The sequence below is a fragment of the Gigantopelta aegis genome, chromosome 5, assembly GCF_016097555.1.
Source record: "Gigantopelta aegis isolate Gae_Host chromosome 5, Gae_host_genome, whole genome shotgun sequence".
In the NCBI taxonomy this organism is placed as follows: Eukaryota; Metazoa; Mollusca; class Gastropoda; order Neomphalida; family Peltospiridae; genus Gigantopelta; species Gigantopelta aegis.
The window spans coordinates 5,276,122-5,290,492 of NC_054703.1; the positions used below are offsets into that span (position 1 = coordinate 5,276,122).

The window sequence follows — 14,371 nt, forward strand, 5'->3', positions numbered from 1 at the left end:
ACGCCTCTACACTGGGCAGCTGTGCTAGGTTAGTACCATGTGCCCTTGTTAGCTAACATGTTCCGGACGCCTCTACACTGGGCAGCTGTTCTAGGTTATTACCATGTGCCCTTGTTAAATAACATGTTCCAGACTCCTCTACACTGGGCAGCTGTGCTAGGTTAGTACCATGTGCCCTTGTTAGCTAGCATGTTCCGGACGCCTCTACACTGGGCAGCTGTTCTAGGTTAGTACCATGTGCCCTTGTTAGCTAACATGTTCCAGACGCCTCTACACTGGGCAGCTGTGCTAGGTTAGTACCATGTGCCCTTGTTAGCTAACATGTTCCGGACGCCTCTACACTGGGCAGCTGTGCTAGGTTAGTACCATGTGCCCTTGTTAGCTAACATGTTCCGGACGCCTCTACACTGGGAAGCTGTTCTAGGTTAGTACCATGTGCCCTTGTTAGCTAACATGTTCCGGACGCCTCTACACTGGGCAGCTGTGCTAGGTTAGTACCATGTGCCCTTGTTAGCTAACATGTTCTGGACGCCTCTACACTGGGAAGCTGTTCTAGGTTAGTACCATGTGCCCTTGTTAGATAACATGTTCCAGACGCCTCTACACTGGGGAGCTGTTCTAGGTTAGTACCATGTGCTCTTGTTAGATAACATGTTCCAGACTCCTCTACACTGGGAAGCTGTTCTAGGTTATTACCATGTGCTCTTGTTAGATAACATGTTCCGGACGCCTCTACACTGGGCAGCTGTGCTAGGTTATTACCATGTGCTCTTGTTAGATAACATGTTCCGGGCCCCTCTACACTGGGGAGCTGTTCTAGGTTAGTACCATGTGCTCTTGTTAGATAACATGTTCCAGACTCCTCTACACTGGGAAGCTGTGCTAGGTTAGTACCATGTGCTCTTGTTAGATAACATGTTCCAGACGCCTCTACACTGGGCAGCTGTGCTAGGTTAGTACCATGTGCTCTTGTTAGATCACATGTTCCGGATGCCTCTACACTGGGCAGCTGTGCTAGGTTAGTACCATGTGCTCTTGTTAGATAACATGTTCCAGACGCCTCTACACTGGGAAGCTGTTCTAGGTTAGTACCATGTGCCCTTGTTAGATAACATGTTCCGGACGCCTCTACACTGGGGAGCTGTTCTAGGTTAGTACCATGTGCTCTTGTTAGATAACATGTTCCGGACACCTCTACACTGGGCAGCTGTTCTAGGTTAGTACCATGTGCTCTTGTTAGATAACATGTTCCGGACACCTCTACACTGGGTAACATGTTCCGGACACCTCTACACTGGGCAGCTGTGCTAGGTTAGTACCATGGGCTCTTGTTAGCTAGCATGTTCCGGACGCCTCTACACTGGGCAGCTGTGCTAGGTTAGTACCATGTGCTCTTGTTAGATAACATGTTCCGGACGCCTCTACACTGGGTAGCTGTGCTGGGTTAGTACCATGTGCTCTTGTTAGATAACATGTTCCGGACGCCTCTACACTGGGGAGCTGTTCTAGGTTAGTACCATGTGCTCTTGTTAGATAACATGTTCCGGACGCCTCTAAACTGGACAGCTGTGCTGGGTTAGTACCATGTGCTCTTGTTAGATAACATGTTCCGGACGCCTCTACACTGGGCAGCTGTTCTAGGTTAGTACCATGTGCTCTTGTTAGATAACATGTTCCGGACGCCTCTACACTGGGCAGCTGTTCTACGTTAGTACCATGTGCCCTTGTTAGATAACATGTTCCGGACACCTCTACACTGGGTAGCTGTTCTAGGTTAGTACCATGTGCCCTTGTTAGCTAGCATGTTCCGGACGCATCTACACTGGGCAGCTGTTCTACGTTAGTACCATGTGCTCTTGTTAGATAACATGTTCCGGACGCCTCTACACTGGGCAGCTGTGCTGGGTTAGTACCATGTGCTCTTGTTAGATAACATGTTCCGGACGCCTCTAAACTGGACAGCTGTGCTGGGTTAGTACCATGTGCTCTTGTTAGATAACATGTTCCGGACGCCTCTACACTGGGCAGCTGTGCTAGGTTAGTACCATGTGCTCTTGTTAGCGAAAAGATTTTGAAACAACGGATCCTAGTTTTTAAACACTACAATATATTTTTCACTGTTATAGCTGTTTTTGGTAATTTAAACTAGAAGTACTTATATTTTATTGTTTAGAATATTAATTTTAGTATACCTGAAGTTGTTCTGGTCATTCAGATATTTGCAATACCCAAACATACTTTTTTCATAATTCTCAAAATACACGTACATCCAGGCATCGAAATAAGTCGAGAACGGTCGTTCAGGTTACCGGGAGGTTACCACATGCTAGAAAAGTCGTTTCTGAACGTAAACCAGGCAATACATTCAGGACTTCTGCGTTTGATTATCTTGTCAGGAATTGCATCGATGTTCGCGCGCAAGTTACTCCACGTTTAAGCAGCGTCCACTAGATGAATTTATGTCCGTGTTTTGTTTTCTCGTACAAAATTGCACCGATGTTCGTGCGCACTTGTGCAATTGCAAAGCAATTTTGGCAGTCCGCGTTTAAGCAGCGCCCACTAGATAAATTTACTTCCGGATTTCATTTCTCGTACCGATGTTCGCGCGCACCGTTACAATTTCAGAACGATCGCGTAGTAGTAACAGGAATTCAATTCTAACTTTCATATAGTTGTGGAAACCTATAGGTTACCAGACTATATTTTGTGGTAACCTGTAAATGGGTTACCAGACACAATGCTTATTTCGATGCCTGTACATCTGAGAAGTAATGGTTATTGAGACACGGTCTAGTTATATTTAGATGGTATCTCCCTGTTTAAACATCACAGACTTTAGCTTATCTCTGTTATAACCTTATTCAAATGTGTTCCCGGTTTGTAGATTAACTACATTTAGTGTTCATTTTCACGGGCTGAAACTAGGGCCTTTAATATAAATAGAACAGTTTTCATTTTATTACATAGAAACAGGCTTAAAGGGACATTCCAGAGTTTGCTGCAATTTGTAAAATGTTATCGACTAACAGACTTTTTAACGATTGTAATTACGTATCAAATATATTTTGCTGCATACAATATTAGTGTCTGTATGTTAAACGTGTTTCTGTTCGTTCTAATGTTTGTACTAGGTTAAATTTGATTTTATTTCCTAAAAATATTTTTTCGTACGTACAAAATTATTTGAAGACAAAATCCAGTTTGAGCTTCTTACAAATATTGAGACGACCAGAAACACATTGAATGTACAAACACTGATATTCTAAACAAGAACATATATGTAAATTTAATCGTAGAAATATTTTATTTGTCGAAAACATCTTACAATGCAGCAAACTCAGGAATGTCCCTTTAATGTTTGCATTATGTTATGTCAGAATCCATATAGATTCATGCAAATTTACATCATGGGAATTCACTTGAACCCAATTTTTTAAAGGATTTTTTTACTACATTGTAAATATCTGATTGATTTAGAATTTGATAATAAATGAAAACTTTATAATTATACATGTCTGGGTCCCGTTCCATGAAGCGATCTTAGCACTAAGATCACCTTAGTGCATAAGGTAGCCCTGGCCAGTAAAATTATGGTTTCTATTAGATGTTGTCTCAACATCGCTTGCTTTTCCAGTTGTTTGTGAAGGTTGGTGAGAGAAATGTGGGTATAAAGATGTACATGTATCACATTTATCGAATGTTATAGATTAATGAACATATAGATGACTCAGTCTTTTTGGTTTATTACTGTTACCTACATTTATGTAGTTTTGTGTTAACTAACCTGGTCCTCGTGTGGAATAATGGAGTTGTTTCCCTTTCAGGACATTCCAAAATTGTAGGTCTTCTGTTAGACAGTAGTGCCGACTACGCAAGTTCTGACTCTAACGGTGCTACACCACTTCATTATTCCGCGCAGAATAATTATGATGTAAGTAGCAAACCCCTCCCCTATTCTGTATAACTATGCTGTAAGTAGCAAACCCCTCCCCTATTCTGTATAACTATGCTGTAAGTAGCAAACCCCTCCCCTATTCTGTATAACTATGATGTAAGTAGCAAACCCCTCCCTTATTCTGTATAACTATGATGTAAGTAGCAAACCCCTCACCTATTCTGTATAACTATGATATAAGTAGCAAACCCCTCACCTATTCTGTATAACTATGATGTAAGTAGCAAACCCCTCCCCTATTCTGTATAACTATGCTGTAAGTAGCAAACCCCTTCCCTATTCTACACTGAAATCTGTTTTAAGAAGGGGCGGGACGTAGTCCAGTGGTAAAGCGTTCACTTGATGCGCGGTTGGTGTAGGATTGATCCCTGTCGGTGGACCTATTGGGCTATTTCTTGTTCCAGCCAATGCTCCACAACTGGTGTAACAAAGGCCGTGGTATCTACTATCCTGTCTATGGAATGGTGCATATAAAAGATCCCTTGCTGCTGATCGAAAAGAGTAGCCCATGAAGTGGCAATAGCGGGTTTCCTCAATATCTGTGTGGTCCTTTACCATATGACCGTATATAAAATGTGCTGAGTGCATCGTTAAATAAAACATTACCTTCCTTCCTTCCTCTTTTAATCTGAAACCCAGTATATAAGACAGAGGCCACTTAACACAGTTGACTGCTTTACATAGGTTCGATTGGCTGTATTAGATGATTTGAGAGAGTAGTATCATGGTTCTTTTAATCGGGTTGTCACTTAGAAAGAGGTAGGTGTTTGTCTGAACAAGTTTTACAATGTTTTGTAAAAAAAAATTAATACCGTGAAACCTGGATACACCAGATCATGCAAGGGACCGGATATTTATCTGATTTAGAAAGTCACATTTTAGAACTTAGAAAATTCAGGTCCATCAAACATGGCCGGTTTTAATAGGATTACAGGTTGTTCAGGGTGCGGTTTAAACGGGTTTCACAGTATTTATATTTTTGATGATTTATTAAAATTAATTTATGTATTTTATTTATGCATTTTTACTGATTCATTTATACATGTATGTTTATAAATATTTATTTTTATATTCTTTTGCTTCATTTAAATAAAACATTTCTAGATATGTAATTTTTATTTAAATATTTTTAACTATTTTTATCTATTTTTTTTATTTGTTGAACTATTTTAGATACACATTGCATTTAAATAGTTTTTAAAAACTAATTAAAATATTTTTAAAATATATCATAGGATACAGTTGAAGTGTTTTTGTCGAGGAAGTCTGTCACAGATGAGCCAGATGTCGAAGGTCGGACAGCATTTATGTGGGCTGCTGGGAAGGGAGCCGACAGTGTAATACAAGTATTTATCAAACACGCAGTCGATATCCAACAGGTGGACAAGAATGGGGGAACAGGTAAACTGTGATACATTAACAAGATCATGTACATTTAGTGTGAAATATTTGGATAATCAACTTAGAGGAAAATTCTTTGCTGTACAATATGCAAGATAATATACCTGATATTTTTCTGTTAGTAAATTGTTAATATGTTGATTTGTTTGGTCATTCATTAATTTGTTCTTCCATACGTGCATATATTCATTCATCCATCCATCCAACTACCCAATCATCTGGCCATTCATCCATCCATTCATCCATCCATCCATCCATCCATCCATCCATCCATCCATACACCTACCTAACCAACTAGCCATCCATCCATCCATTCATCCATCCATTCATCCATACATCCATCCATCCATCCATACACCTACCTAACCAACTATCCATACATCTAGCCATCCATCCATCCATTCATCCATCCATCCAACTACCCAATCATCTGGCCATTCATCCATCCATTCATCCATCCATTCATCCATCCATCCATTCATCCATCCATCCATCCATCCATCCATCCATCCATCCATCCATCCATCCATCCATCCATCCATCCATCCATCCATCCATCCATAACCACCTAACCAACTAGCCATCCATCCATCCATTCATCCATCCATTCATCCATACATCCATCCATCCATCCATACACCTACCTAACCAACTATCCATACATCTAGCCATCCATCCATCCATTCATCCATACATCCATCCATCCATCCGTCCATCCATCCATCCATCCATCCATCCATCCAACTACCCAATCATCTGGCCATTCATCTAGCCATCCATCCATCCATTCATCCATACATCCATCCATCCATCCGTCCATCCATCCATCCATCCATCCATCCATCCAACTACCCAATCATCTGGCCATTCATCTAGCCATCCATCCATCCATTCATCCATACATCCATCCATCCATCCATACACCTACCTAACCAACTAGCCATACATCTAGCCATTCATCCATCCATTCATTCATACATCCATCCATCCATCCATCCATACACCTACCTAACCAACTATCCATACATCTAGCCATCCATCCATCCATACATACATACATCTACCCAACCATGTAGCAATTCATCCATCCAGTGATACATCCAGTCATTTATTCATTCGTCCATCCATCCATCCATCCATCCCTTCTTCAATCCACTCATCCATCCATTCATCTATCAGGCTATTCATCCATCAATCCATTCATCCACCCATCAATCCACTCGTCCATCCATTCATCCATCCATCCACTCATTTTCTCTCACTCTCTCTCCAGCTCTCCACGCTGCCTCGCTATCGGGTCATTCCTCCACGGTGAAGATTCTACTCGATCATGGAGCGCAAATCGACTGTGTAGACTTGGTGAAGCACACCCCGCTGTTCCGCGCGTGCGAGATGGGCCACACGGATGTCGTACACACCCTCATCGACAACAAGGCCAAGGTCGACATCCTCGACCAGGACGGCAGATCTCCACTCCACTGGTTAGTACACGCCTTGTTGTTTCTTCATATGGTCACTAGCCCAGTGGTACAGCGCTCACTCGATCCGCGGTCGGTCTGGGATCAATCCCCGTTGGTGGACCCATTGGGCTATTTTTCGTTCCAGCTAGTGCACCACGACTGGTATATCAAAAAGGCTGTGGTATGTACTACCCTGTCTGTGAGATGGTGCATATAAAAGATCCCTTGCTGCTAATCGAAAAGAGTATCCCATGAAGTGGCGACAGTGGATTTCCTCTCTCAATATCTGTGTTGTCCTTAACCATATGTCCGACGCCATATAACTGTAAATAAAATGTGTTGAGTGCATCGTTAAATAAAACATTTCCTTCTTCATATGGTCACTCAGGCTTTCTGCCAGAGAATATAAAGGGTAAAATTACATACCATAAAATCTTGAAAATTAGTCGATACATTTTAATAATTTTTGGAAAGATTATGTCAAGATGATGATCATGATCATAGAGCTTGGTGCATGTACAGACATTTCCTTTAGGTTTCCACGCTAATGCTGATGCATAGCTTCTATACTCTGACTTCAGTGGACTTGGTTTGAGTTTGGAGTTTTCCTTCTCCTAGGAGAGTTTCTTTACTCGGATTCTGAGCCTCTCCAGCCCAGTTTTGATTTTGGAGTTTGCTTCTCCTAGACAGTTGTCTTTCTTGACTCATGTCCTCTGTCTGTCTGGTCCATGTTAGTCTAGTCTCTTCCCTTTGACCAGTCCAGCTTGGGTGACCCTACCAGGAGCTTATGTATATCAAGACCATTTTAAAAGTTTGTTTTGTTTAATGACACCACTGGAGCACATTAATTAATTAATTATCGGTTGTTGGATGTCATACATTTGATAATTCTGACACATAGTCATCAGAGGAAACCCACTACATTTTTTTTCCTAATGCAGCAAGGGATCTTTTATATGCACTTTCCCACAGACAGGACAGCTCATACAACAGCCTTTGATATACCAGTCGTGGAGCATTGGCTGAAATAAAAAATAAACACATGAAATGCAGTGTCCAGTTTGAAAAGGTTTCTAACTTATAATGTGTTTTGTTTTCATTACTTGCCCTCAAATACTGGCCATGGTGACGCAGTGGTTAAGCCATCAGTCTACAGACTGGTAGGCACAGGGTTCGCAGCCCGGTACCAGCTCCAACCCAGAGCGAGTTCTTAAGAGCTCAATGGGTAGGTGTAAGGCCATGCACCCTCTTCTCTCTCACTAACCTCTAACCAACTAACAACTAACCCACTGTCTAGGACAGATAGCTGACGTGAGGGTTTGGATCTAGCTCAGTCAGTCGAGAGATTACTCGAGGTGCTTGTAACATTCGATCGAACCTCCTTGATGGACCCATTCTCTGATTTTGCTTCTTCCCAAGCTCAACAAGTGATGGTATATTAAAGGTTGTGGTATGTGCTGTCCTGATTGTGTATATAAAAGATCTCTGGCTGCTAGTGGAATAATGTAGTGTGTTTTTCTAAGATTAGCCCCCCCCCCCCCCCCCCAATAATTCTGAATCAAAAATATTATTGGTAGTAAATCTTAAGGCAGAGATGAATTTTACTTGTAGAATGCAGGAAATTGCATTTCAGGACATGTATTTTTCAAATTTTTACAGGGGAGCATACTCCCGAACTTCCCTGTAAACTTTGCTTTGCATCCTCGATCTGCCAGCCCCCCCCCCCCCCCCCCCCCCCCCCCAATGTCAACTGGCTTTCACTGTGCCTGCAATAGCCGATGATTAATTAATCAATGTGCTTTGGGTCGTGTTAAACATATAGAGATTATTATACAAGCTTGGGTGTCGTACTGATTTTACAAAACAAGTGTCAAGATTTTTGTATTGTCCGAGCGAGAGCGAGAATAATACATGAATCCTGACACAAAGTTCATAAAATCAGTACAACTCACACACGGGTGTAATAATTTCTTTATTATGCATATTATTATTGTTGTTTTCTTTATGAATAACAAGACAAAATATTTCAGCCACAACTAGGAGATGACAAAATTACATCATATTTCAAATGCACAGTCATGTTATGACATCGCTTCTCAAAATTACGTCATTACATGTGTGCTTCATATGTTTATTATTAACTCGGTTATGTTGAACCATATGGATAATAAATATCTATATTTCTTCACTGACCACTGCCAGCCACATGTAGACGTCCACTGTGATGTGTGTTTTCATTACAGGGCGGCTCTCGGTGGACACGCCTACATCTGTCAGACGCTGATCACGTACGGAGTGGATCCCAACATCAGAGACAACTCGGGGTAAGAGTTTCTAGTGTCAGCTTCATTGTATAGGTTCCCTGGCTTGTTTTAGCTGATCATGTACGGAGTGGATCCCAACATCAGAGACAACTCGGGGTAAGAGTTTCTAGTGTCAGCTTCATTGTATAGGTTCCCTGGCTTGTTTTAGTGTCAGCTGATCATGTACGGAGTGGATCCCAACATCAGAGACAACTCGGGGTAAGAGTTTCTAGTGTCAGCTTCATTGTATAGGTTCCCTGGCTTGTTTTAGCTGATCATGTACGGAGTGGATTTCAACATCAGAGACAACTCGGGGTAAGAGTTTCTAGTGTCAGCTTCATTGTATAGGTTCCCTGGCTGGTGTTTTCAGCTGGTCACAGTACGGCAGCTGGATCCCAACATCAGAGACAACTCGGGGTAAGAGTTTCTAGTGTCAGCTTCATTGTATAGGTTCCCTGGCTTGTTTTAGCTGATCATGTACGGAGTGGATCCCAACATCAGAGACAACTCGGGGTAAGAGTTTCAACTCGGGGTAAGAGTTTCGGGGTAGTGTCAGCTTCATTGTATAGGTTCCCTGGCTTGTTTACGGGGTGGAGCTGATCATGTACGGAGTGGATCCCAACATCAGAGACAACTCGGGGTAAGAGTTTCTAGTGTCAGCTTCATTGTATAGGTTCCCTGGCTTGTTTTAGCTGATCATGTACGGAGTGGATCCCAACATCAGAGACAACTCGGGGTAAGAGTTTCTAGTGTCAGCTTCATTGTATAGGTTACCTGGCTTGTTTTAGCTGATCATGTACGGAGTGGATCCCAACATCAGAGACAACTCGGGGTAAGAGTAAGAGTTTTCTAGTGTCAGCTTCATTGTATAGGTTCCCATGTATAGCTGGCTTGTTTTAGCTGATCATGTACGGAGTGGATCCCAACATCAGAGACAACTCGGGGTAAGAGTTTCTAGTGTCAGCTTCATTGTATAGGTTCCCTGGCTTGTTTTAGCTGATCATGTACGGAGTGGATCCCAACATCAGAGACAACTCGGGGTAAGAGTTTCTAGTGTCAGCTTCATTGTATAGGTTCCCTGGCTTGTTTTAGCTGATCATGTACGGAGTGGATCCCAACATCAGAGACAACTCTGGTTCCTTAGCTTGTTTTAGTGTGGTGCGGCCCCATGCCTCATAGTCTAATGCCGTCTTGCCTTTATCAGTGTCATGCTGCCCTGAGCCTTTATAAAACACTTAGAAAATGTATTATTAATTAATAAAATATTACAGTTATATATTTTGCCATTGACTTAACATTAAAGCAAGCGTATTAATTACATTAAACATTTTATGTTTATTTCAATTACTATTTTGTCTTTATTGATGAATGTAAAAAAAAAAAAACCGAGACAATTCTTAAATGTTCCATGTCAGTCCGAGTTGGCACATGTGTGAATACTGGCCTTCAGATTTAAAAGAAACGATCGATTCCGGGACCGTGTCGGTAGCTTGTCGGTATAATCACGGAACCAAAATTTAATTTCACAAGGCACAAGGCTCAAGGCACAAGACACAGAACCGAAAAAGTGTTTCACATGAAATGTGAAATCCTATGGCTTGTGAATACACACAGCACAATTCCTACAAAACAAAGAAGAGTTCAATGGCCACTGTAACACCTGATGGTAGCTGTATTCAATGACTGTCTTCTCTGTATGTTAGGGATAAAGTTTAAATATGTTAACGAAACTCATCTTTATATTGTGTGTGGTAAACAGTAGCTGCTGTAATCATGATGGATCGTTATCACTAGTGTGTTAAATATGTTAACGAAACTCATCTTTATATTGTGTGTGGTAAACAGTAGCTGCTGTAATCATGATGGATCGTTATCACTAGTGTGTTTTTCTGGTGTTTTTCAGACGAACTCCAATACAGTGTGCGGCTTACGGTGGCTACGTGAACTGTATGTCGGTTCTGCTAGAACACAAGGCTGACCCAAACACACAAGATAACGAGGTATTTTCATTTCATCTTTCACCTGACCTCTAACCTTCGACATTTTCTCTCTATACTACAACACAAGGCTGACTCAAACACACAAGATAATGAGGTATTTTCATTTCATCTTTCACCTGACCTCTAACCTTCGACATTTTCTCTCTATACTACAACACAAGGCTGACCCAAACACACAAGATAATGAGGTATTTTCATTTCATCTTTCACCTGACCTCTAACCTTCGACATTTTCTCTCTATACTACAACACAAGGCTGACCCAAACACACAAGATAATGAGGTATTTTCATTTCATCTTTCACCTGACCTCTAACCTTCGACATTTTCTCTCTATACTACAACACAAGGCTGACTCAAACACACAAGATAATGAGGTATTTTCATTTCATCCTTAACCTTTAGACTACTGGATTAATTTTTGAGAAAAAACATGTTGAGTGTGTACAAGTTTATAATTTTTACTCACATATATTCACTAAAATGTTTTATAAATAAATAAAATAAAGTTCATATTAGAATCGGTAAGTATTAGTTTTGTGGGTTTTTCTAATGTTTACGATATTTGAGATCAGTTAATATTGATTAAGTGAAAACAACGACTTGTCAAGCAAAAGTACTTGTCTATAAACCACTTTTTGAACAAAACATTCTCAGGTATTTTCCATTGAAAAAAACAAGACAAAAGCTACTACCGGTATCTTATCATATAAATTTTTTCTCTATATTTATATTTCAATTTTGTGTGAGTGCTACGTGCAAAACGGCGGGAAATATGAATTGGGGAATGCACTGGCATGATGTTGGGCGACATATGTTACCTGCAGTAGTCAGAAGTTTAACCTGACCTCTAACCTTTAAGATTTCCTCTCTTAGATACCTACAATGATTTAGAGCTGATGAAAAAGTTATCATTAGATAATGGTGTTTATTTAAAAATGGCACGTTAATGGAAGTGCTGAAATTGCTGCAATCAGACATACATGTACATGTAAGGTACTGGGTCAGCTTTCAATATCTGCAAGTAAGATCATCTTCCCTGGCGTCGCTATGTTGGAAGTAATTGATTTTACATTACTTGAACGTGGGTAATAAATAAAATAGCACATTCATTACCTGCAAGTAAGATCAACTTCCCTGGTGTCGCTATGTTGGAAGTAATTGATTTTACATTACTTGAACGTGGGTAATAAATAAAATAGCACATTCATTACCTGCAAGTAAGATCAACTTCCCTGGTGTCGCTATGTTGGAAGTAATTGATTTTACATTACTTGAACGTGGGTAATAAATAAAATAGCACATTCACTGGGCGGGCCGTAGCTCAGTGGTACAGCACTCACCATCGGTGGGCCCATTGGGCTATTTGTCATTCCAGACAGTGCTACACAACTGGTGTAGCAAAGGCCGTGGTATGTACTATCCTGTCTGTGGAATAGTGCATATAAAAGATCCTTTGTTTAAACTTCCATGGTATCGGACCAGACATTGTTTTCTGTCGGATACTAACCTGGGAAGTTCACTCGTTTTGTTAAAAAAATTATATCTAGCAACAATGAGTTTCTTCGAGTTGAGTGTATTTGTGTTTGGTGTGTCGACCATTCTGACCATTAGGCTACAGTGTCTTGATTGATACAGTTTTGTTGATTACATGTGTCCTGTTTTACTTGAAGGGCATGACGTCTCTACACTGGGCATGCAGCAAGGGCCACATGGACACAGTGAAACTCTTGTTAGAACACACAGCCTATGTTAACCAGTTGGAGTTCACTGAAGACAGGTAACTTGTTAAAACTCTTGTTAGAACACATGGCCTATGTTAACCAGTTGGAGTTTACTGAAGACAGGTAACTTGTTAAAACTCTTGTTAGAACACATGGCCTATGTTAACCAGTTGGAGTTTACTGAAGACAGGTAACTTGTTAAAACTCTTGTTAGAACACATGGCCTATGTTAACCAGTTGGAGTTTACTGAAGACAGGTAACTTGTTAAAACTCTTGTTAGAACACATGGCCTATGTTAACCAGTTGGAGTTTACTGAAGACAGGTAACTTGTTAAAACTCTTGTTAGAACACATGGCCTATGTTAACCAGTTGGAGTTTACTGAAGACAGGTAACTTGTTAAAACTCTTGTTAGAACACATGGCCTATGTTAACCAGTTGGAGTTTACTGAAGACAGGTAACTTGTTAAAACTCTTGTTAGAACACACAGCCTATGTTAACCAGTTGGAGTTTACTGAAGACAGGTAACTTGTTAAAACTCGTTAGAACACACAGCCTATGTTAACCAGTTGGAGTTTACTGAAGACAGGTAACTTGTTAAAACTCTTGTTAGAACACATGGCCTATGTTAACCAGTTGGAGTTTACTGAAGACAGGTAACTTGTTAAAACTCTTGTTAGAACACATGGCCTATGTTAACCAGTTGGAGTTTACTGAAGACAGGTAACTTGTTAAAACTCTTGTTAGAACACACAGCCTATGTTAACCAGTTGGAGTTTACTGAGAGACAGGTAACTTGTTAAAACTCTTGTTAGAACACACGGCCTATGTTAACCAGTTGGAGTTTACTGAAGACAGGTAACTTGTTAAAACTCTTGTTAGAACACATGGCCTATGTTAACCAGTTGGAGTTTACTGAAGACAGGTAACTTGTTAAGACTCTTGTTAGAACACACTGAGTTAAAACCTCTCTTGTTAGAACACATGGCCTTGTTAACCAGAGTTTACTGAAGACAGGTAACTTGTTAAAACTCTTGTTAGAACACACAGCCTATGTTAACCAGTTGGAGTTTACTGAAGACAGGTAACTTGTTAAAACTCTTGTTAGAACACACAGCCTATGTTAACCAGTTGGAGTTTACTGAAGACAGGTAACTTGTTAAAACTCTTGTTAGAACACACAGCCTATGTTAACCAGTTGGAGTTTACTGAAGACAGGTAACTTGTTAAAACTCTTGTTAGAACACATGGGCTATGTTAACCAGTTGGAGTTTACTGAAGACAGGTAACTTGTTAAAACTCTTGTTAGAACACATGGCCTATGTTAACCAACTGGAGTTCACTGAAGACAGGTAACTTGTTAAAACTCTTGTTAGAACACACCTATGTTAACCAACTGGAGTTTACTATGTTAACCAACTGGAGTTTACTGAAGACAGGTAACTTGTTAAAACTCTTGTTAGAACACATGGCCTATGTTAACCAGTTGGAGTTTACTGAAGACAGGTAACTTGTTAAAACTCTTGTT

At 40.6% G+C, this 14,371-nt stretch overlaps 1 protein-coding gene across 2 annotated transcripts in view; it reads left to right on the plus strand.

Moving 5' to 3' along the window:
* The window catches only part of LOC121373423 (inversin-like), a 92,749-nt gene that overhangs the window by 40,103 nt on the left and 38,275 nt on the right, over positions 1–14,371 (plus strand). For both annotated transcript variants that reach the window (XM_041500068.1, XM_041500069.1), the window contains exons 9-14: positions 3,825–3,931; positions 5,191–5,356; positions 6,630–6,837; positions 9,060–9,140; positions 11,023–11,119; positions 12,792–12,898. In XM_041500068.1, the coding sequence (XP_041356002.1) occupies positions 3,825–3,931; positions 5,191–5,356; positions 6,630–6,837; positions 9,060–9,140; positions 11,023–11,119; positions 12,792–12,898 (766 nt within the window). The remainder of the gene's footprint in view (positions 1–3,824; positions 3,932–5,190; positions 5,357–6,629; positions 6,838–9,059; positions 9,141–11,022; positions 11,120–12,791; positions 12,899–14,371) is intronic.